General features: G+C 39.8%; 1 protein-coding gene across 3 annotated transcripts in view; it reads left to right on the forward strand.

The window, feature by feature from the left end:
* Positions 1–20,707, forward strand: part of LOC148369853 (TOX high mobility group box family member 2-like) — a 170,025-nt gene that overhangs the window by 80,320 nt on the left and 68,998 nt on the right. For all 3 annotated transcript variants that reach the window (XM_088332082.1, XM_088332083.1, XM_088332084.1), the window contains one exon: positions 7,241–7,300. In XM_088332082.1, coding sequence (XP_088188208.1) covers positions 7,241–7,300 — 60 coding nt within the window. The remainder of the gene's footprint in view (positions 1–7,240; positions 7,301–20,707) is intronic.

Consider the following 20,707-nt stretch of genomic DNA (forward strand, 5'->3'; position numbering starts at 1 on the left):
AATGCTAGGACCTTAACTTGGCCTTTTAGCTGAGAGTAAGAGTCCCGGCTCCTAAGCTTTGTATCGTATTATGAACTGATCGATAATGGATAATGAATAAAGAAGACCCTTAACCCTTAAACCCCCCCCGTCAGCGTAGTGACCTCGTCTTAATCCATTTATATTTCTTGACATTTCTTTTCAAGATAATAAAATTAAAATGATGCCATAGTTTGAAATCTTGATCTTCACGAGACTGTGTCTTGTGCGGTTATGATTTCTACAGCCCGGTGCCGAGATTTGCATCCCCTCGCTACTACATCCACATTTACCTCGTTTTATCTCACTTTTAGGGAATGTAATGGCGAATATATAACCAAAACCACTTCGTCTTGCATTTGTTGGAAATGTATTACAACTTAAACCATTCCGTCTTTGTTTTTGTTGTGAATCATCCCCCCTCGCGTGAACGCGCATTCTGCTGCGCTTCCAACGAAAGCGATCGTATTCTATATAAAACGCTTATTAAAACAATAAAGCGAGCTAATTATAACAATTGGGAGATCCTAGTCTATATAACGCGTTTATTTAAACAATAAAGTGCGATCGTATTCTACAAAATGCGTTTGTTAACGTGGATGAAAAAGTCACGCGAGGGGGTGGGGCGGTGTGGGTGTTGTGTAGGAGTCGGATTTGGGCACAACACCGGCTCGGGAGCTTTTATACCCGTGATCCACGCGAGAAAATGACGCAGAAATGACGCGATGAGGAAGCGGAACAGTCGCCGGCGTCTTTTTTCCGGCCATACCACAGACGAACGGCGGGTTGTCAAATTTTGCGCATTTTCCATCCCGGGCAACCACGGGCAAAAAAAAAATGCAAAATTTTAGCCGTGATTCAGTCGCAAATATCTGTGTGACAGGCCCCTAAAAGCCTCGCTGCGGCATTTTGTACCAGCTGAAGAGACTTGATTCTAGACTTCGGGAGACCAGAGAGTAGTGCATTACAGTAATCGAAACGGGAGGTAACAAATGCATGAATTATAATTTCCGCATTAGACTGAGACGAATGGAGAACGCTTTCGAACCTGCGGATCTCTTCTTGGCTCTTGGGATCACTAGTAGACCAGCATTTTCAGAGCAAAGTCCCCGGACCCGAACATAGGAGGAAATTAAATCTGAAAGATATGAGGGAGCAAGTCCATGCATGATTTTGTAAACTACCAACATAACCTTAAAATCAAATCTTAAACTAACAGGGAGCTAATGCAGGTGAGCTAAAATCGGGGTAATGTGGTCAAACTTTCTTGTCTTAGTTAAAAGCCTCGCTGTAGCATTTTGTACTAGCTGAAGGCTCTTGATTTTGGACTTCGGGAGACCGGAGGGTAGTGCATTACAGTAATCGAGACGGGCGGTAACAAACGCATGAATTATAATCCCCGCATCCGACTGAGACAGCATAGGGCGAATTTTAGCAATGATGCGGAGATGGTGAAAAGCTGTTCTAGTAATATTCTTAATGTGTGTTTGAAAGAACAGGTCAGGGTCAAATATGACACCTTTTTGACTGAGTCACTCTGGGTGATATTACATTTGTCAATGTTCAGAGCTGTTTTTGGGAACAAGTCACGGCATTTAGATGTACCAATAACTAGAATTTCGGTCTTTTCAGAGTTAAGGCGCAAGAAGTTGAGTGGCATCCATTCTTTTATCTCAGTGAGGCAGGCCTCCAAATTTCCACAGTTTAGTGTGGCAGATTCCTCCATCGGAAGATATAGTTGAGTGTCATCTGCGTAGCAATGAAAACTGATATTATACCTGCGAATAATATCACCTAATCGAAGGATGTAAATGCTGAAAAGAAGGGGGCCAAGTACTGAACCCTGCGGAACACCAAAGGTAACACTAAAGGGCTCAGATGTTATTTCACCTTATTTAACACAGTGCGTCCTATCTGAGAGGTAGGGTCTGAACCGTAAGAGGACGGTTCCTGAGAGATCAATCCATTTTTCCAACCGTTCTAGTAAGATATTATGGTCCACAGTGTCAAAGGCAGCACTAAGGTCCAGCAGCAGCAAGAGTGATGAAGCGCCGGAGTCCATTGCCAGAAGATCATTGGTTACCTTAATCAGGGCTGTCTCATTAGAGTGTTTAGCCCTGAATCCTGATTGCATACATTCGAAAAGATTGTTCTCGCATATAAAATCATTCAGCTGCTGTGCCACAACTTTTTTAAGTAAGGTGCACACAATACAAAATCCAACTTATTAAATATTAGTTTCTACCGTTTTTCGTAAGTCAAATGGTTGTAAGTAGGGGGGCGTCTGTATTGTCATTGAATCATCATGGTGAAAGATATTGCCATCTATTCTAATTTAAATTTATTTACAACGCTTATTTTAAATAAATTACAAGATTGATCCAAACATGGTTGGTGGTACTAGAGAATGGCGTGATCTTGCAGGGATTTAACCTTTTTTTGCAACGCGCTAAAACAGTGCAGTTACATGGGTAGAGAGAGGATAGTTACTAGTAAGTTACTCTGAAAAACAATTTGGCCTACTAAAGCTTATATCTTTTGCGCTTTTTGTGGCCAAAGATCAGACCACAGACAGACCTTTTTTTACAAAAACATGTTTGCGTTTTTGTCACTTCGAGTCTCTGTAGTTTGTGTTCTTCATGGGGCTTTTTAGCACTTGTTTTTGGTTTAACTAGACAATACAGCGATATCTTGTGGTAAAAAAAAATACACACTTTCCCCTTAAGGCAGGGGTCTCCAACATGATGCCCGTGGGAACTAGGGTGTCTCCTTAGGACAGGTGAGGTGCCCACGGACTTGTTCTGAATATAACTCTGTCACGAGGCGTGGTGGGATCGAAGGAGTGACCGGACCAGAACGGAAGCAGGAGGCAGGAAGGGAGAACTCAAATGCGTTGACAATCCATAGGTTTTATTTAACAAAATAAAAGTTGTCCATAACTCTGGGACATGACAAAACAAACAAGTTTCTTCCAACTCAACTAAACAAGACAAGGCATAACAGACGGAAAATGTTTAAACCTAAAACAGGACAAGGCATAACAGACCTGGGATTGTGTAGATATGTATAATGAGCCAGCGCCCGCCAAACCCAAAATCCAGCCTTAAATAGCAGACCAGCAATCAGCTGATCTGCTTCAGCTTGAGTTCGGGGGCGTGGCATACTGGTCGTCATGGCGACCGTGACAAACTCACTTGTTTTGTATATTTAGGGATCAGAATTTTCCGCGGATCCGCGGATTTCCGCTGTTTTTGAACCCCAAAGGCATTCCGACTTTTTCACTTTTTCTCTTGCGTAGCAAACAAATTCAAAATCCGACTGTCTCACTCTTTCCTTTATTGCTCTGGCGCACCCTGGCGGCCGTTAGAAAAATTGGCCGCATTGTTCCTCAAGGCTGAAAATGAAAATCTCCATTCTGATCCCTGTATATTGTGATTTTCTAGTAAAATTAATTTTGCAGTGGTTGATTGAGTATATTTTAGCCTACTTCCAATGAATAACATGGTAATAACATAGTAGCATCATACTAATAACACAATAAGTTGTTATTTTAGAAATGCATATAAAACTGTGTGCCCTCTGCGCTAATTAGAAACAAAAACTTGCCCTCAGATTTAAAAAGGTTGGACCAATGTGAATATATTGCCATGCAAAGATCATTTTAGTCTAAAGCAATTGGAAAACCAGGTGTAAATCCTAAAATCTCCAAAACACTGTCATTTTTTCATCTAGGATTCAGGGGATATTCCGAAAATAGAAATAGGACCTTGGATCCTTGTAATTTCAAGTGTATTGATTTTGCAGATGACAAATGCTTAAACCTTGATGAAGGTCATGGTTTTTAACCAGCTATGTCATCTTTTATTTCTTCTCCTCGCTTTTCCAGTATGGCTTATTTTGTCTTCAAGGCTTTTCTTTTCTTTTTTGCGCCTGTGCGTGTGTGAGCAAAGATGGCCACCCGAATTTAGAAAGGGCTTCCAGTAGCTTCACTTCTGAGGAATCCGGAGTGGAACGCTGTCGAGTTTGATCATGTTGTCTCTGCTGTCTGGCTTCTGCGCAGTGATATTACAAAGAGTGACCTCAGTCTGCAAACAAAAAAGGGGACTTCATTTGACACATTGAGTTTCTTTGCGTGTACATGTGTGTGCGCGCCATTGTTATTACCTGGCCCAGTCAAGGTTCGTTTCATTTGCTTTGTGAGTGGCATGAAAAAGTGCGATGCCTTTGGAAGCCAAGGGCGTTTCACAATATGTCTTCTCCCTTTAACAGTGTAACAGTTTCTCCGTTACCTTGACACCGCACCTGTTCACTTGCTGAGCTGTTTGTGGGGAAGGAGTCTCATTTTCTCCAGAGCTAAAAACAGAAAGCAACTTGTCCACATCACCTTTTTGTCACATCTGATCCCCGCAGGGAATTCCTCAGGGATTACCATAATTTCCACACCATGAGGCGCACCTAAAAACTCCAATTTGCCCAGGAATTTTGAAAGTGCACCTCGTAACTCGGTACGCCTCATTTATTGCAGAATGCGGCAGATAAGCTGGGAAATGCTTTACCATACAAAGTGTTGAGGTTACACGGTATTCGATCCAAAATTGTTCATATTGATTAATATCTTATAATAATAAAACATTGTATGTAACGATCAATCAAACCCGAGTACCAGCGATGGTGAGGGTACAGTCACTGTATTACTGGAACACCACGGTACAAATGACTTGTTATTAGACCTTATCCCATTATCACACTATTTTTGCACACAATGCCTAGAACACCAATTTGCGTAGTGCATTCTGATAAGTTAAACCTGCCATGTCGAACACAATGCCTGCAGACAGGATCTGGCGCGTTGGGTTATTTAATCTGACCCGCCATAAATGTCTTACTATGTCCAAAAAGAAGCGAGTATCTAGGTCATTTCTGTCAAAAGTTATGACTTCTCTCTCAGGCCCAAAAAGGTAGGTATTTACTTTTTATAGCGTGGTGAGTTGGTTCATGTATAAAACTACATTCACTCTATTCTTAAAATAAACAAGTTCAATGAGATGAAAATCGTTTTCCCCATTGTGAATAAATGCATTCATGCCAACCTTTTGACACGAAAAAAACAGTATATTACATTGCTAACTCTATTTTTACACAATCGGTCTAAATACAAAAAAACCTACATGCTTGTTTAAACAGGAAGTGGCACAATTTTACCAAAAATCTCGTGCAATCGTTGGAGCAGTTCATTCGCGCGCAAAGACTTTCAAAGAGTTTCGCTTCAGAATGAAGAAGCTGTCGAATAAAATACTAGTTTTGGGTCAATATTTTGTTGTTGTATACATTTTAAAAAGTTATGGATTATTTTTTTTTACAGTGGGCATTTTTGAGTGGTATCCTAACACATAAAAAGGTAGTTTTGACGGGTAATTAAATGTGTTGTGTTTTGAAAGGTATAGTCTTACATGATTACAATATGTAGGGTGGGTTACTAATGATTAAGCATGACATGAAAAAAAGGCTAAAAATTTGGAATTGACCTTCTTTTATTAATCTGCACAGCCTGAGAACAGAAGGTCTGGATCAAACCTCACAGCCAATTTTAGCATGACATACCTTCTTAGAACATATCTCATTATAAAACTATTTTTACTCACGCTACCAGAAAGACTCATTTTCACATTGCATTCTGATAGGTCAAACAGTTGAAAAAGTGGCCATACTGCTTAACCTAACAGAATGCACTATACAAATCCGTGGTGTGGCACCGTAAAAATAGAGCGATAATAGGATAAGCTCTAATGCCATTTCATATGTTAGCCGTACCACTAGTGGTCTACTTTAAATTTCTCAGCGTTCTCACTGCGACTACTCAGGTTCGATTCCCATTGCATACAATGTTTTGCGATTTTGGTCTGTGGCACATATTAATTAATGCATTGAACTAATATGGAACTGTACACACAAAAGTTCTTATTGTAGTCTCAATTTCATATGCCTTTTGTATGAAAAATGAATTACAAAATACAAGTGCAAAAAAATACGCTATTCCTTGCAGCGCACTTGACATACGAGCTAGCGTGTTGCTTGGAACACTCAAGCGGCAGCCCGACACTCTCGGTGGGGCAGGTTAAGAGGGTCACTGTTGGAGTCCTAACCCCCGTCAGACAATGTTTTGGCACCTGCAGCAAGTTATCTTTCAATGCCTCGTTAGCTTGCTCCAGAAGAGCCGGCGTGTCGCCGCTGCTTGCTGATTCATTCACACTCTTTCTCACAAGCCACAGGGCCCACACGCGGAGCAGCAAATCTCTTAACACTAAGCTTGCATAGCCCCATTACTAACTCCACTGATAAACAGTTATTACGCACAGTTCCATGCCACACATCTAAGGTTTAACCAAAGTGACTAATTCATTAAACTCATACATGAGGACACTTGTAAAGGGCTTTCCTGCCAGGGTGCCCCTCTGCTGATTCTATTTGTGTGCCTTATAATCTGGAGCACGTTGCGTTCTGATAACATTGGAGATGCGAAATACCATTGGAGAAAACATTGGAAATACCATATTTAGGCAATTATTGATCAGTTGATAAAAGATAACCACAATGGCATCATGATGGTGGCAACAGGGATTAAACCTGAGGAATGGTAAGAGCACCAAATCTTAACCACCAGGGCGCTAGGGACCTAATTACATCCCACCATGCCTTTCTCTTAATTCAGTTATGAATCTAGTGAGCTTTGTAAAGACTTTGCGAGTCGGCTGTACCACGGACCAGTTTAAAGACTGACAATATTCCCACAGCCTGTTCCAATAATAACATCAGCAATTTGATAACGGGTTTAAAAATAGTGTGATAATGGATCAAGACCTAATGCCTTTTCATGTGTCATCTGTATCCCTAGCGGATATGATCTGGTTCACTCTATCACATGAACTGGTTTTGATACCCGCTTCATCCTATGTTATGCAGTTGTTATTAGTGATATATTCTGACTGATCAATAAATATGCAAATATGGCACTTGTCTATTTTCTGTGCAACACTAGCCCCTGCTGTAGGTTTAATTTCATCCACTTTATTGTCAGGTGCACCTTAGATATGACAATAATATCCCAAAAGATTTTATTTTGGGGTAACACCTTATAATCTGGTTGGCCTTATCGTGTAGAAAATACAATTGTCAAATTTATCTGGATAGCATGCTAATGTCTCTATTTGTTTCCTCCCCACAGTTTGATGGTGACAACATGTACATGAATGATAATAACCAAGAGTTTCGTTCACCAAACCAGGTATGTGGGGACATTTGTCATCTTTTTATGTGACATCATAGACCTGAAATAAATATGTGTCTTTTATATTTATGTGATTGGATTTTTCAGTTAGATGGTTTAAATTGACAGTGTGTAGTAGATCATCACTACGGGTCTTTCTAGTCATAGAATGTAGCCAAAGCGTGTGCCTTCAAATAGGCCGCATTATAGAAGGCCAAAGGGTACAAAATTTTCAAGCCTAATTCAACATTTACATTTGCATGAGATAAGGAAAAAGGAGGCTGGAATCCCGCAAGAGACAACAATCATGAATCATGCGACCTAGGTGTGGAAAGGGAGTGACAGCAAAAGAGAAAGCTTTTATTCAAAAGAAGCTTCTGCTTAGTGGTGAACCTTAGGTCACAGCCAAGTCGCTAACATTGTCACAGAGCAGGAACGGAGACGGGACACAATTGCGTTCGTTTTACTCAGTTTTTATTAAGAAGGAGAACAAGACTTGCATCCACGATCTGATGATCGTCGATCATGGGTGGCAGATAGCTGGAACGCGGAAGAGGCACTTCCGTGTCGAGCGAAGGTAGTCGTTGACAGCGAGAACAAACAGGTCGATGGCCGGGGGGGAGGAGCAAAAACTTAACATAAAAACACAACATAAAAGGGGCGATCTGGATTCTTACCCTGTTGATGCTGGGCACTAACAGTCGCATTCACAACTTTGGCATCTACCATGCAAGGTCCTGGAGTGGCCTACACAGTCTCCAGATCTTAACCCCATAGAAAATCTGTGGTGGGAGTTGAAAGTCTGTGTTATCCAACGTCGGCCCAAAAACATCACTGTTCTAGAGGATGACTACATAGAAAAATACCAGCAAAGGTGTGTGAAAAGCTTGTGAAGAGTTACCAAAAACGTTTAGCCTCCGTTATTGCCAACAAAGGGTACATAACAAATGATTGAGATGAACTTTTGGTATTTTTTTCTAACCATGATTTGCAAATAAAGTCTTTAAAAATCAAACAATGTAATTTTCTGGGTTTTATTCTTTATTCTGTGTCTCATGGTGGAGGTTTACCCGTGTTGACAATAACAGGTTTTTCTGATATTTTCAAGTGGAAGAATTTACACAATTAGTGGGTGACTAAGTACTTATTTTTCCGACTGTTCAATCAAGCTTCAATACAAGAATCTATTTTTTGCCCTAAATTAAGTTAACTCCGATTTATTTTTCATTAGGGCCCGGTCACACAGCCGTTAGCGTCTGTATTGCGCAAAATTGGCCAACCCGCTGTTCATCCGTGGTATGCCCGTGAAACAGACGCCGGCAACCGTTCCGCTTCCTCATCGCGTCAGTTCCACGTCATATTCGCGTGTGGACCACGGGTATAAAAGCTGACGAGCCGGGCTGTAGAAATTATTACCGCTCAAGACACAGTCCCGTGAAGATAAAGATTTCAAGCTATGGCACCGAAGAAGAAGCCAATATATTATTATTGTAATAGTTTTTCATTTTTATTTTATTATCTTGTTATGAAATGAAAAGAAATGTCAAGAAATAAAAATGGATTAAGACGAGGTCACTACGGTGACGGGGATCCATCTTCACCCCTTGACGTCTCGAGCACAACTGACGTGTGCTCGGCAAATCGCGCTGTATATACGCGGAGAAAGGCGTTTGACCGTCACACGTGTTACACACGCTAATTCACGTGATAACGCCGCGATACAGGCGCAGAACAAACGTGCTATGACCGTGCTCCACCCGCGATTACCCGCATGTAACCACGCCCTGGCAGCGACCATAGCATGTCGTTCCGCGTCTGTACCGCGTCATATCCGCGTGTGTACCACGTGTGCCGCCCGTTGTTACCCGTGGTCTAAAGTTTTGAGCAGCGTAAAACTTTTTCCCGCTGGCCAACCGCGTGTGAAGTTCTTGCCACGTGTAAAGCACGGCTGTATCTCGTCTGTATCGCGATCTCTAAGCGTCCAACAGCATCTGCTTCACGGGCAGAAATTTCTGGTCGTGATTCAGCCGCGATACAGACGCAAACGGCTGTGTGACCGGGCCCTTACGTTGTTGATTGGGCTTGTAGTTTTGATTTAATTACTGGAAAAATGGCTTTTGAAAAAAGCAAGTTGTTTTACTACGTGTACAACTCAGATCAAAACATCGTTGACACATAATCCGAAATGGGTTGGTGCGAATGTTAAGCCGATCAGAATGTACAACACAATGCACAAGGAAAAATCCACACAATTTCAAAAGATCAATAAATTAACCCCAAAATAATAATATTTCTGTAACTAGAATTTAAAGCATGTAACTAAGAAGTGAATCAATTATTACTGTTCTACTGCCTTTACCATCACCCACTCAAAGCGACATTGGTGTTTTCACTTTTTCTCCTAATGTAAGAGATAACCATTACATCAATCTCAACCAACCACAAGTTGTGTGCCTTTTGAGAGATTATGTTAGTTTAAACATGGCATGTGGATTACACCATTCTCAGTGTGATATCACGGCATGAGCCTACGTGCCACTGCTAGTTTAGAGCTGCCACATCACACCACTTGCTATGGTTGCACAGTCATGGTCACAGTCGGGGGGTACGGGCAGGAGCGACATTGAGTGCTCCCAGCTGCCAGGCATATGCTACGTTTTGGAATGCTGTGATTTGTTGATCCAGCAGTCAGAAAAGACAGTTAAATCATGGTGAGGTTGAACCCCCTTCCCTTCAATTAACACCTTAATAAATACCGTCAATGACAGGCCAGGACCAGCGGGTTTGCAAAAACACACAACCGCTTGTCACTTTCTGCGCTGTAATTGCATGTGACATTTTTTTTAGGTGCTAAATGTGTAAGCTGTGTTAAACCTTTATCCTTTTCTCTTCTGTCATAAAGATGAGCTAAAACCCAATGCACTGATCATTTATATTTCCACCAATTTATCGTAATACCTTTCCTTAGTTCAGGGGTCAGGAACGTATGGCAAATGCAACATAAAAGCCCCAAAGTTCTGCTTGAAACACATACTTTCACAATAAGCTGTTTTTCTCTGAGGTCTTCTTAGAAACAACTATTTTCAAGAAGCAAGAAGCAATTTTCTTCCTTTGGTAACTAAACAATGGTAAAAGCTAAAAACTTGTTTTCTAATAAAAGATGAGGGTTCAAGCTTTCTTTTGAAGTGTCCTATGCTTATGTAGTGACGAAAAAATATTTTCTGTAGGTCTTCAAAAATGGGTCAAAAAATGACTGGCACGGGGTTTCCCAATTACGATAAAAACATCTGGCGTTTAATGAGTTAGCCAATACCGTCATAATCAAGTGTGCAAAAATGTGGAAACATATCCTGAGACATATATTGGAATTTCTGTTGTTACTGCTGAATGTTTTTTTTTTTTTTTCGCGGCTGATAAATGTTATTTCACTTGGGCCATTCTCAAAGGTCTACTTTATATTTAGTATTGTCTATTTATCCTGACAGTATTTTATATCATCATCTCTTTGAAGTCTATTCGACACATTTACTCTGGAGTGCCATGTCTAATCCCACTGCCTACAATGTTTCACAATGTTGATATCAATGACAAAAAAAGGTAATTCAATTGAATTCAAACACACACTTTTGATTACCGTACAGTCATAAGGTTGTCTAACCTTCGATTTAGAGATTGAGTGAGTGTAATAAGCGGTTGAGAGGTAGCTTTAAAGCTTTGTCGTCTACTTATAGCTCACAAAACAGACTGGGGGTCAATTATTGTTCGCCACATTCACGAGCCTGCCCTAATTATGTCACTTTACATGCATACACGTTCATGCGCTAATTGTGATTAATATCCGGTTTGGGACTTTCTCCGCTGCGGCGGCCATGCGTCAATCAGCGGCTGCCTTGGCTTGTCTGCACTGTTCTGTCAACAAACAGCTTTTTAGTGGATAAAGCAATTTGGACTTTTCAAAACATCTCAGCTGCACTTGATGCTCTGTCAGTAATGTCAAAAGAAAAGCTTACTTACCAGTCCTGAAACTCTGAAACACAAACACAAAGTTCACTCTATGGCTTTCATTTTCAAAACCCTTCAATGCACCACGGTAGTTTGAAATGCGAAAGTATTTTGCATGGTTTGGGTGGAGTGTTGATGGTTTCAAATACTAAGCAGAATAATAAATAACTTGACCTTCACTTTCGCTAATGTTGATGAAAGCCTAAATTTAGAGCCACCTGTCAAATTGGAGCCTGCTGTTCCTTATTATGCAGAAGAGAGTTGTTACCACAACACTTGGCAACCAATTTGGAGTTGGTGCTTGATGTTACTTACAGTAGAATTAGAAGGCATATCATTTTCATTGAGTTACTGTATTTTCCAGAATGTAAGGCGCACCTAAGAACACCAAATTGGCAACATTTTTGACAGGGCCACATATTCTGTGTACAGTGAATTTAAGTGTCCTGAAAGTCACTTCAAAATAAAATGGTATAGTTTTCATTATTATAATAACCTGGTCCATCTTATATACCCGAAAATACAGTGGATCAAATAGGGAAACGCATACAGTATTTATTTGTTTGTGATACAACACAAAGCTGTATAGTATACTACCGTATTTGTGCAATGATAGATCAATAGAATAACATTTCGGACCAAAATTGCAAAACCCTGCATCCTACAAAAATCAAACCCGAATCGCATTATATATGAAAAATATATGACAAAAGACAATTTTTGGAGGTCTCCCTAGATACCTGTTGTGCCTTATAGTGCAGGAAATACTGTGCATCCTCATAAAATAAAATGATCTACAGTTTTTAATATGAATATTAATCATCTGAAGTGAGGTATTTGTAGTTTCTCCAATAATGTCTTTTGATCAATAGTGTATTTTTCCTTTTTTTAATATTCAATTTGCAGTAACTGGACCTAGTCAATGTCATTTGTATGGCACAATAGCCAGTGGTTGGTTTACTACTCTACGGCTGAAAAGGTTGGTTACAAATGACCTTTTATTGGTAGCCTGGTGATGCGAAAATAAAGGCCTGGTGGCCTGCTGGGCTTGTAAAGATTTTTGGCAAATCATTCATGCATAAGAGTGAAAACAAACTTTCCAAATTTGATTCTGTTTCTTTTGCAATGGCACTTTTGTTATATTTTGCAGGTAGAGCCAAGTAAAGGGAAGCAGAAGCTGGAGGCAGGGGTGTGCTAAAAATAGATGGTATTTAATAACAAATCCTAAAACAGAGTAACAACAAGGGGTCTCAAAAAAAATTGCATGTCCAAACAAAATCAAACCTGACCATTTTTAAACTTGAAACATAGACTCATATTGAAAAGCAATTATCCAACCCGATGTGCTGACAGAGCAGTCAATATAAAGTCTTTGGATGATTCGCAAATAACTATAGTTTTATTATTTAAATATTCAATAATTTATAATTAGATGCAATATCCGTGGAGTTTGCATGTTCTCCCTGTGCTTGCGTGGGTTTCCTCCTGGCACTCCGGTTTCCTCCCACATTCCAAAAACATGCATGTCAGGTTAATTGGACGGTCCAAATTGTGAATTGTCTGTCCCTTTGTGCCCTACGACTGGCTGGCAACCAGTCCAGGGTGTCCCCTGCCCACTGCCCAAAGATAGCTGGGATGAGGTCCAGCCCCCCCGCGACCCTACTGAGGATAAGCGGTGCAGATAATGGATGGAGGGAGAGATAGATGCAATATCCCGAGAAATTTGATGTCCATTTCAATCAGTGCTTAATTTTATGCATTTCATTTAATTAATGGTTCAACATTGCATCAGACAAATCATTGTAGTTCCTTAAGTAGCAGCCTACGGCAATGCATTGCTGATGTTTATATATTTGAAGCTCACCTCCAGTCTTAAATATGAAATAATGCTGTCGTTCCATTTGAAACAGGTATGATATATTCATGTGGAATATATCTAATCCTGTATAACATTTCCTCGACAGGCGCAGTAGATTGAGCATGCCCTTAATGAAAGAAGAGCCACTTACTGCGACTTTTGACTGAGGTTTCAAGACCTTATAGAAGCTTTACCATGATGCATGCCAGTGAGAAAAGTGCATGTAGCCAGAACAGAGTGTCCATTGTTCTCATCTTCCACAGTCTGCATAGTGAGCTCGCAGTTTGACACAGCCAGGAAGATTGCATTACACATAACATCTCTGTACTCTTAAAAAGAAAAAGCCACTAATCAAGAACAGCTTTAAAGTGGGCCGTTTACTGTCTGTTTGGACGCAATCACTTCATTCAAACAAGATGTTTTCAAGGTTTTGACCACTGTATAGTTTCTATATCATAGTGATGTGTTCCATGTGTCCCATCTTTCTCACCGTGTCAAAATGTCGTTCAGTTTGCACAGTACTTCTATCAAGAACCATTACAGCAATGGCAAAATTAGGTACCGTATTTTTTGCACTATAATGCGCACCAGGTTATAAAAAATATGATAGAATACCGTGAAACCGTAAAAATACTGAATGCATTTCCTATTTTGTCCACAATATTATCCACTGTATAAGGCACACCTTCAAATATCTGGCCAATTTGGAGCTTTGAGGTGTGACTTATAGTCCAGAAAATATGATAATGCTAACTTCAGTGTATGGCTGAGTAGTTCAGGCTCCATGTAGGATTTGGTTTTATACAACCATAACGTGGTATTTTAAGACAAACTTTTACAAGGAATTAGCAATTGTAACATTACACTTCTTATGATGTTGCAGAACAGTTCACAAAAATAATGATTGACTTTTATCTGTTAAAATGAATTTAAGTGCTATTCTTGTGGCAATTAAAAGTTGTCTGTCACTTTAGAGCATGAGAGCTGCCTCAAGCCCCTCCCCAGTACCTCTGTAGCCATCCTTACCATTGGTGAACTATTCTCACTTCATTTTGATTATTATGCCTGTGTCAAATAATCTAGCAGTGTATATTTTGTTTGCTGGATAATAGCTGCACGACAAGACTGACCACTAAACCAAAATGGCTACCTTCAACTGTTACCACACATTTTCTAATTTGGTACAATGGACAATAAGTGGTTGTTGGATTCATATCAGGCCTGTTCATTGGCCGTTTGTGTATACATGCCCATGTATATTCTGGAACATTTTGGCTGGTTTCTGTTCACTCTGTAATTAGCCTGCAAGCATGTGCGCACTGAACACATTAGATAGTGAAGGGAAAATGAAAGACAACAAAAGGAGGACTTAGAGAGCAGCTGTGTATGTGGAGAAGTTGGTTCTTATTTTCGTTTTTGAGGGGGGTTAAAATTAGTCTGTGTATGTCCCTTTAGGTTGCTTTGTGTTCATATAAAGCAGAGGAACGGGCCACTAGTCCCTGAAAATGTACTAACAGGGTTCAGACGGGTCCTTGAAATCCTTGAAAATGCTTGAATTTTAATTATTTGTTTTCCAGGACTGAAAAGTGCTTGATTTTTTGGTCAAGGGTTTTTAAATGCTTGCAATTGTTGCCATGTTTACCAACAACTGCTTAAAAATGATGCTGAATCCGCTCTCTGGTAGCTTAACTTTTTTATTGTATTTCTTTTCCCCTCGTGATTGAATGCAGCTGGCATTAGTTTGTACGGCATTGATTTTTAAGCGGCATCACCCCCTAGAGGTAACACCAAAGAGGACCGAATCATGCTACACATAAACAGGGCAATATGAAATGTGTATTTGTGCAAGGATACATACCAATTGTGGACATTTACTGTATCACGGGCCTTGCAAAAAATTAAGGTAGTTTTTTTTCAGTGCTAAATTGTAATGGGAAGAACTGACTTACAACTTAAGATGTAATATAATGTTTATTGAAAGTATTGTTAGATACATTAATCAAAACATGACACAAAACTAATGCTGAGAGTGAGCATGGCCAATTTGGTCACCTGACGCTCCCTCCCCTAAGAAAATTTGAAAAATCTATCTCTGCCAACCTTTGCTTAAAAGTTTGCACCGAATTTGCACTAACAACCCGGTCAGGCAAAAAAATTCCAAATTTTTGGTATCCTGAAAGAAATAAAGTTTCCACGCAAGTTGCTAGTAGGTCTAGGCACCTGTAACTTACTATATATCTGTGGCCACGTAAACCATCGACACGACAGAACTCAAAAAATTGATCAAAGGGCACATTGATCATTCCATGTAGTACTTTGAACACAAAAATTAAATCAAATCGAATTCTGCGGAGCTCCAAAAAGTGCAAGTTCAGCCTTTGTAGTCTTTCCGGATATGACAAATTGTGCATCCCAGGTATCCGCTTCGTATACCGACGTTGAACTCCTTCCAGTAGGTTGATGTCTTTGAGTAAGTAAGGCTTCCACACAACGCTGTTATATTCTAACCCGGGTCTAACATACACGCAAAACATTCGAACTAAGAATGCTGGGTTCTTGTTGTAAAAATTTCTGTAAATGTTTGATGCTACGTTATTGGCTTTGTTAGTAATTTTGGCGATATGCGTGATGAACTTTAGGTTTGAAGTAAGAGTGACACCCAGATCCTTATGTTCAGTAACAACATGCAAATCATGATCATTAATGCTATACAGCGGAACAGAACCATGAAAAAACGACTGTGCTAAGCATTTATCAGATGACGGTTGCAGTGGCCACTGTTTGGCCCAAAGAAAAACTGATTTAATGTTATTTTGAAGATAATCAATTGTTCCTGCAACCTGGGTTTTTGGTAAGAAAGCCGACAGTCTAGCATCATCGGCAAAAATTGAGATTTCACTACTTTGAATGACCTCGGGTAGGTCGTTCACAAAAAACAGGAATAATAATGGTCCTGGTACTGAGCCCTGCGGTACCCCACTACAAACTTCCGACCACGCTGAAAGAACATCGTCAATTTTTACGCATTGTTTACGATTTGACAAGTATGCAGTTATCCATTCAAGCAGTTTTCCACTAATACCATAACATTTCAGTTTTCGTAAAAGCTTGACATGAGACACTTTATCAAAAGCCTTGCAAAAGTCTAAGTAAACAACATGACCAGCCATATTGCAAACGAAAAACATACTGGTAATATTATTCAAATGAGCTATCAAGTTAGTCATGGTAGAATGTCCGGACCTAAACCCATGTTGCTTAAACGTATAAATTTCAATATGGCATTTGAACTAATTCTCTCAAACACTTTACAGATGCAGCTAGTCAAGCTAACTGGTCTATAGTTAGCTGCACTTGTTGTGCCCCCCACACCCCCCCCCTTTAAAAAGGGGTAAGACAATAGCACTAAGCCAGTCCTCAGGCCGATGTGAATCCTCAAAAGATCTAGAAAACAGGTAAAATAATGGTTTGTGCACATAAAAAGTTAGCTAGCTTTTTAAGCAAGAAATTTGGAATTTTGTCAGGGCCGGCTGAAAATTTGCTGGGAAGTTTTATCAAGTATTTATGAATTAACTCCTTTGAAAGTTCCACAGAATTTAGAACAGCTGAAGTTCTGCCGGGAAAGTCGGGTGAAACACCATTGTCACGACCAAAAACACTGCCATACTGATCATTTAATATACGGACATTATCAACATTATCAGTAGCAACGGTACCGTCAGATGCCTTCAGGTTGGGAATAAATGCCTTAGAAATTAGTTTACGGTTGATGTATGAAAAGAATTTACGAGTATTATTAGACTCTAAAACTTTATTTTCCTCAGCCACCCTTTCCCTTGCCAGCATTTCCTCCATTAGGCTAGTCGACATTTTGGCAACTTCTGGCATCATTATTTCCCGGACAAGGGTTGGAACCATGGCCTTCACGGTTTCACGGACAGTGGAGACCAAATCAGCAGCGTTCAGGGTACCGGACAGTCCAGACGACCCGGATAAGGGTAATGGAGTGCTGTCCACGTAGGTGAGCACCGTTCCAGAGCTACTCAGAGAGGCGTAAGAATCCTTATCATCAGCAGATAAACTGTAATTACATATTGCTGTTATTTTTACCCAACACCTTTATGGGGATAGATTTTTCTCCACAACCAATATATTCACAATTTACTCAATTATATGTTGATGTAAGCACCAAGAGATTAAAAATTGCACATGGAAATCGTAGAAAAATGTGTGGCTCTGCAAAATACATGATTCACCCAGATTCTTTCTCATCAGATAAATTGGCAAATTGGCTCTGAAAGTCCTTTAAAGTGCTTGAATTTGGCCATGAAAAAGGTGTACGAACCCTGTCGTAAATTTCTTCCTGTGAATTCTTCTGACAGATGTCTTGCTGTGCCATGCGTCAAAATTGATTTGGACAACTTGAAGAGAACAGTGGCCGTTGTTATAATAGAGAGCTCTGTAGTCGCTCTTGTGATCCCTATGATATTTTATGTCACTCTAGTCTATTTTTGTCTGTTTATAGACTCTCTGAATCTCTTTTATTGGGGATCTTTCTTCTTCATGTTTTTATCTCAGGTGGATTGACTTTATACAAGCAAATTCATTTCTTAGCTTTGCATTCATTATAAAAAAGAGGACTATTTTACCATGTATACGCATAATAAATGCTCAGCCATCTAAAAGTGTAGATAATGTTTAGCTTGTGAGGTTTAGACCATTGGTTGTGGTTCTCATCTGATTTCAGGACCCACCATCTCATTCTAATGATGAGTTTTGATGCAAATAATAAAAAAAAAAACGACTTTTCAGATAAACTGAATGAAAGAATTGTGGAGTTTAATCTGGAGATAGTTGAATGTATTCACTTTTGATAAATATGAACACAAATTGAACACCAATCATCACGACTTTGAGCAATAATATTCCTTTTAAGTGACAGTACGTATATTTTAGCGCTTCCTAGTGTTAAAAAAATGTATAGATTTAAATAAAAAGCATAACTAATTTCAATACATATGTATAGTCATTTTCTAAAATACATGAAAGTGGGATTTGTGCATTCATTTTTCTTAACATAAACCTCACCTAGAGGAACCTGGCTCAACTGTCTGGCATCTTGCTGCTACTCCTACACTAAAAAAATCCAAAGCTCGCAAAAGGAATGGCTAGGAATGATGAGAAAAATGTCTCAATTTGGTCCCTTTGAGTCTGTATAGTTTTTATTCTTCTTTGTGCTTTTTAGCACTCTTTTTCAGAAACACTACACAAGACAGCGACACACTGTCCCTTGATTGATCAATTAGCTGCATTTTCAATGGAATCTAAAAATGTTATACTTCAGTTGCTTTCGTGTTCAAGATAATAAAATCCGTGTTTAGTGTTTATTCTCCACTAGATCTGTATTTGGCCTTGCTTGACATGTCTAAACAACCATAACTTTTTTTTCTGTGGTGTGAAATGGCAGGTGTCAACTTGCATTTGCAGGGTCATCTACTTCATAGGAGTACTTTGTTATTTCCTTAGCATTATTTTGCCGATATAAAGGTCTGCTTCCCACTCAAAATAGGTCTGCGTTCTACTTTTGGGTCACGACCCAGCAGTTGAGAAAAAGAGATTAAGACTAAGCTAAGTTTACGTTGAGTAATAACTAAGAATCTTGTGAAATAAAAGATCATCATTAATTTAATTATGAATTCATATGTGGATATGTAGGATAACTAAAAATCCCTTTTGTACTTTCCAGTATGATAGGAAATTGATCTTAGCACTTCCTTAAACTGTCATAAGGTATTGGAACATGATGTTTGTACTGCAGATATTGTGGGACCGTACTTCATATTTTGTTAGGTGATTATGTTAGCAAACTTCCTCTTTTTGTACTCGTCACTCCTTAGTTCACCTTTTTAAAGTTAGTTTGGACTTTTGCGCTTCAGTTATTGTTGGAGGCTCCCAGTTTAACAGTATATTTATACAGAACCAGTCTTGATACAAAGGGTGTGTCTTTGTATTCCACTTCTTGAATACTGGTACACAATGAAAACAGCAGAGTGTGGTTAATTGTTTACAGTTTGGATGTCCTTCTTTGTTTCTGAGATGTTCCATTTTTTTCAATGTTGATAGTTTGACATGACAATGTTCTCTGTAGGGAGCTTCCTGTGTTGTTTTCATGCTACTTAAAGGCCGATCGTAGGCTTATTGTTTTTACTTTCAAGGTTCCTAAATGAAGAAGTGAGGTTAAAATCTTTTTTGAATTCCACCGTGGCTAACTTGTCAGAGCTAGTCAACAAATGTTAGATTTGCCCATCCAGTTGATTATTCGGACTTCCATCATTAAAAATTCTGATTCGATTCGGCCTGTAAACAGCTAATTTCCGCCTTTATAGGTAATCCCAAATTCTTGAACATGCAAAATGTTCTGAAATAGTCCAAAAAACACATGTTAAACAGCGAGGCTAATAGGGAACCAACAACGGAAAAAGGCAATGGTTTTGATAAATGCGAAGCTGGCGAGGAATAAACCAAGGGACACGGCTAAATTGACGCTATTGCCAGGCTAACCGGTCAAACAACACATGGTGGGCAGCCAACGAGCACCAACGGGGAGCAAAACAAAACAGAAAATCCCATAGCAGCCCCGACGCTAATGGGGAGATGTCCGGACAATAACACCATAAAATAGCCACAATCGTCTACTTCCATGAATGAATGGTACCCAATCGCTGTACACTACAATTGCTGTCTGTTTTATAGCTGGCCTTACATGTCGTGTTAGTGGTATTCGCCATTTTGAAAGTGTTCTGTTCCTTCAACGTTGTCACCGTTCTTCAACAAACAAACCTGATGGGTCAACTTTGAGACTAAATTTCCCAAGTCCCCCGGCGCGTGAAATAATTTGCAACATATTTGCATAATTTTAGGGAGGAGCACTACACGTTCTATGTCGAACAACAAAATATCGCTTTGAAAATACTTTTAACTCTTCTATCGCTGCCTCCTCCTCCTCGCCATCCATCTCTGAGTCACTTCAGTACACCCTTGCCCCACACACCCTGATGTAGGCGAAGGCATGGTTACTCAATAGTGACTCAGAATGCACCGTAATAGTCCTACTGCCACTCTCCTCACCCTTATCTTTGAATCTGCGTGTCTTTCGCTGCCATAAAGGGACATTGAAGTAAGGACAAGCAATAAAAATCAAGTGTCTGAAAACGCCAACACACGTTTCAATCTGACTTTGAGGTCACACAAAGCCGCTGGCGAGGTCGGGAGCGTCTAGAATTATATTCAAATTTGAAAAGTTTAGTGTTGTCAAGTCAGGCTAAACACTTTTTTGAGACGATAAAAATCAATATATGAAAAAAGAGCTGCAGGAACATCAGTTACATCGGCGCAACATCAACGGCGATGCAACGGGAGGTTCCAAAGAGCCATAAACAGATCCGTGGTTCTTTATGTAGGTCAGCCCATGCCCGCCAATAAGTCCAATTACCGTCAGCCTCACAAATGGAATAAGCAGCGACCTCTGCTCTGCTTTCATGAGCATGAAATGGATGCAGGACTTG

This window comes from Urocampus carinirostris, chromosome 3, assembly GCF_059441175.1.
Source record: "Urocampus carinirostris isolate Australia breed hairy pipefish chromosome 3, RoL_Ucar_1.0, whole genome shotgun sequence".
NCBI classification, from domain to species: domain Eukaryota; kingdom Metazoa; phylum Chordata; class Actinopteri; order Syngnathiformes; family Syngnathidae; genus Urocampus; species Urocampus carinirostris.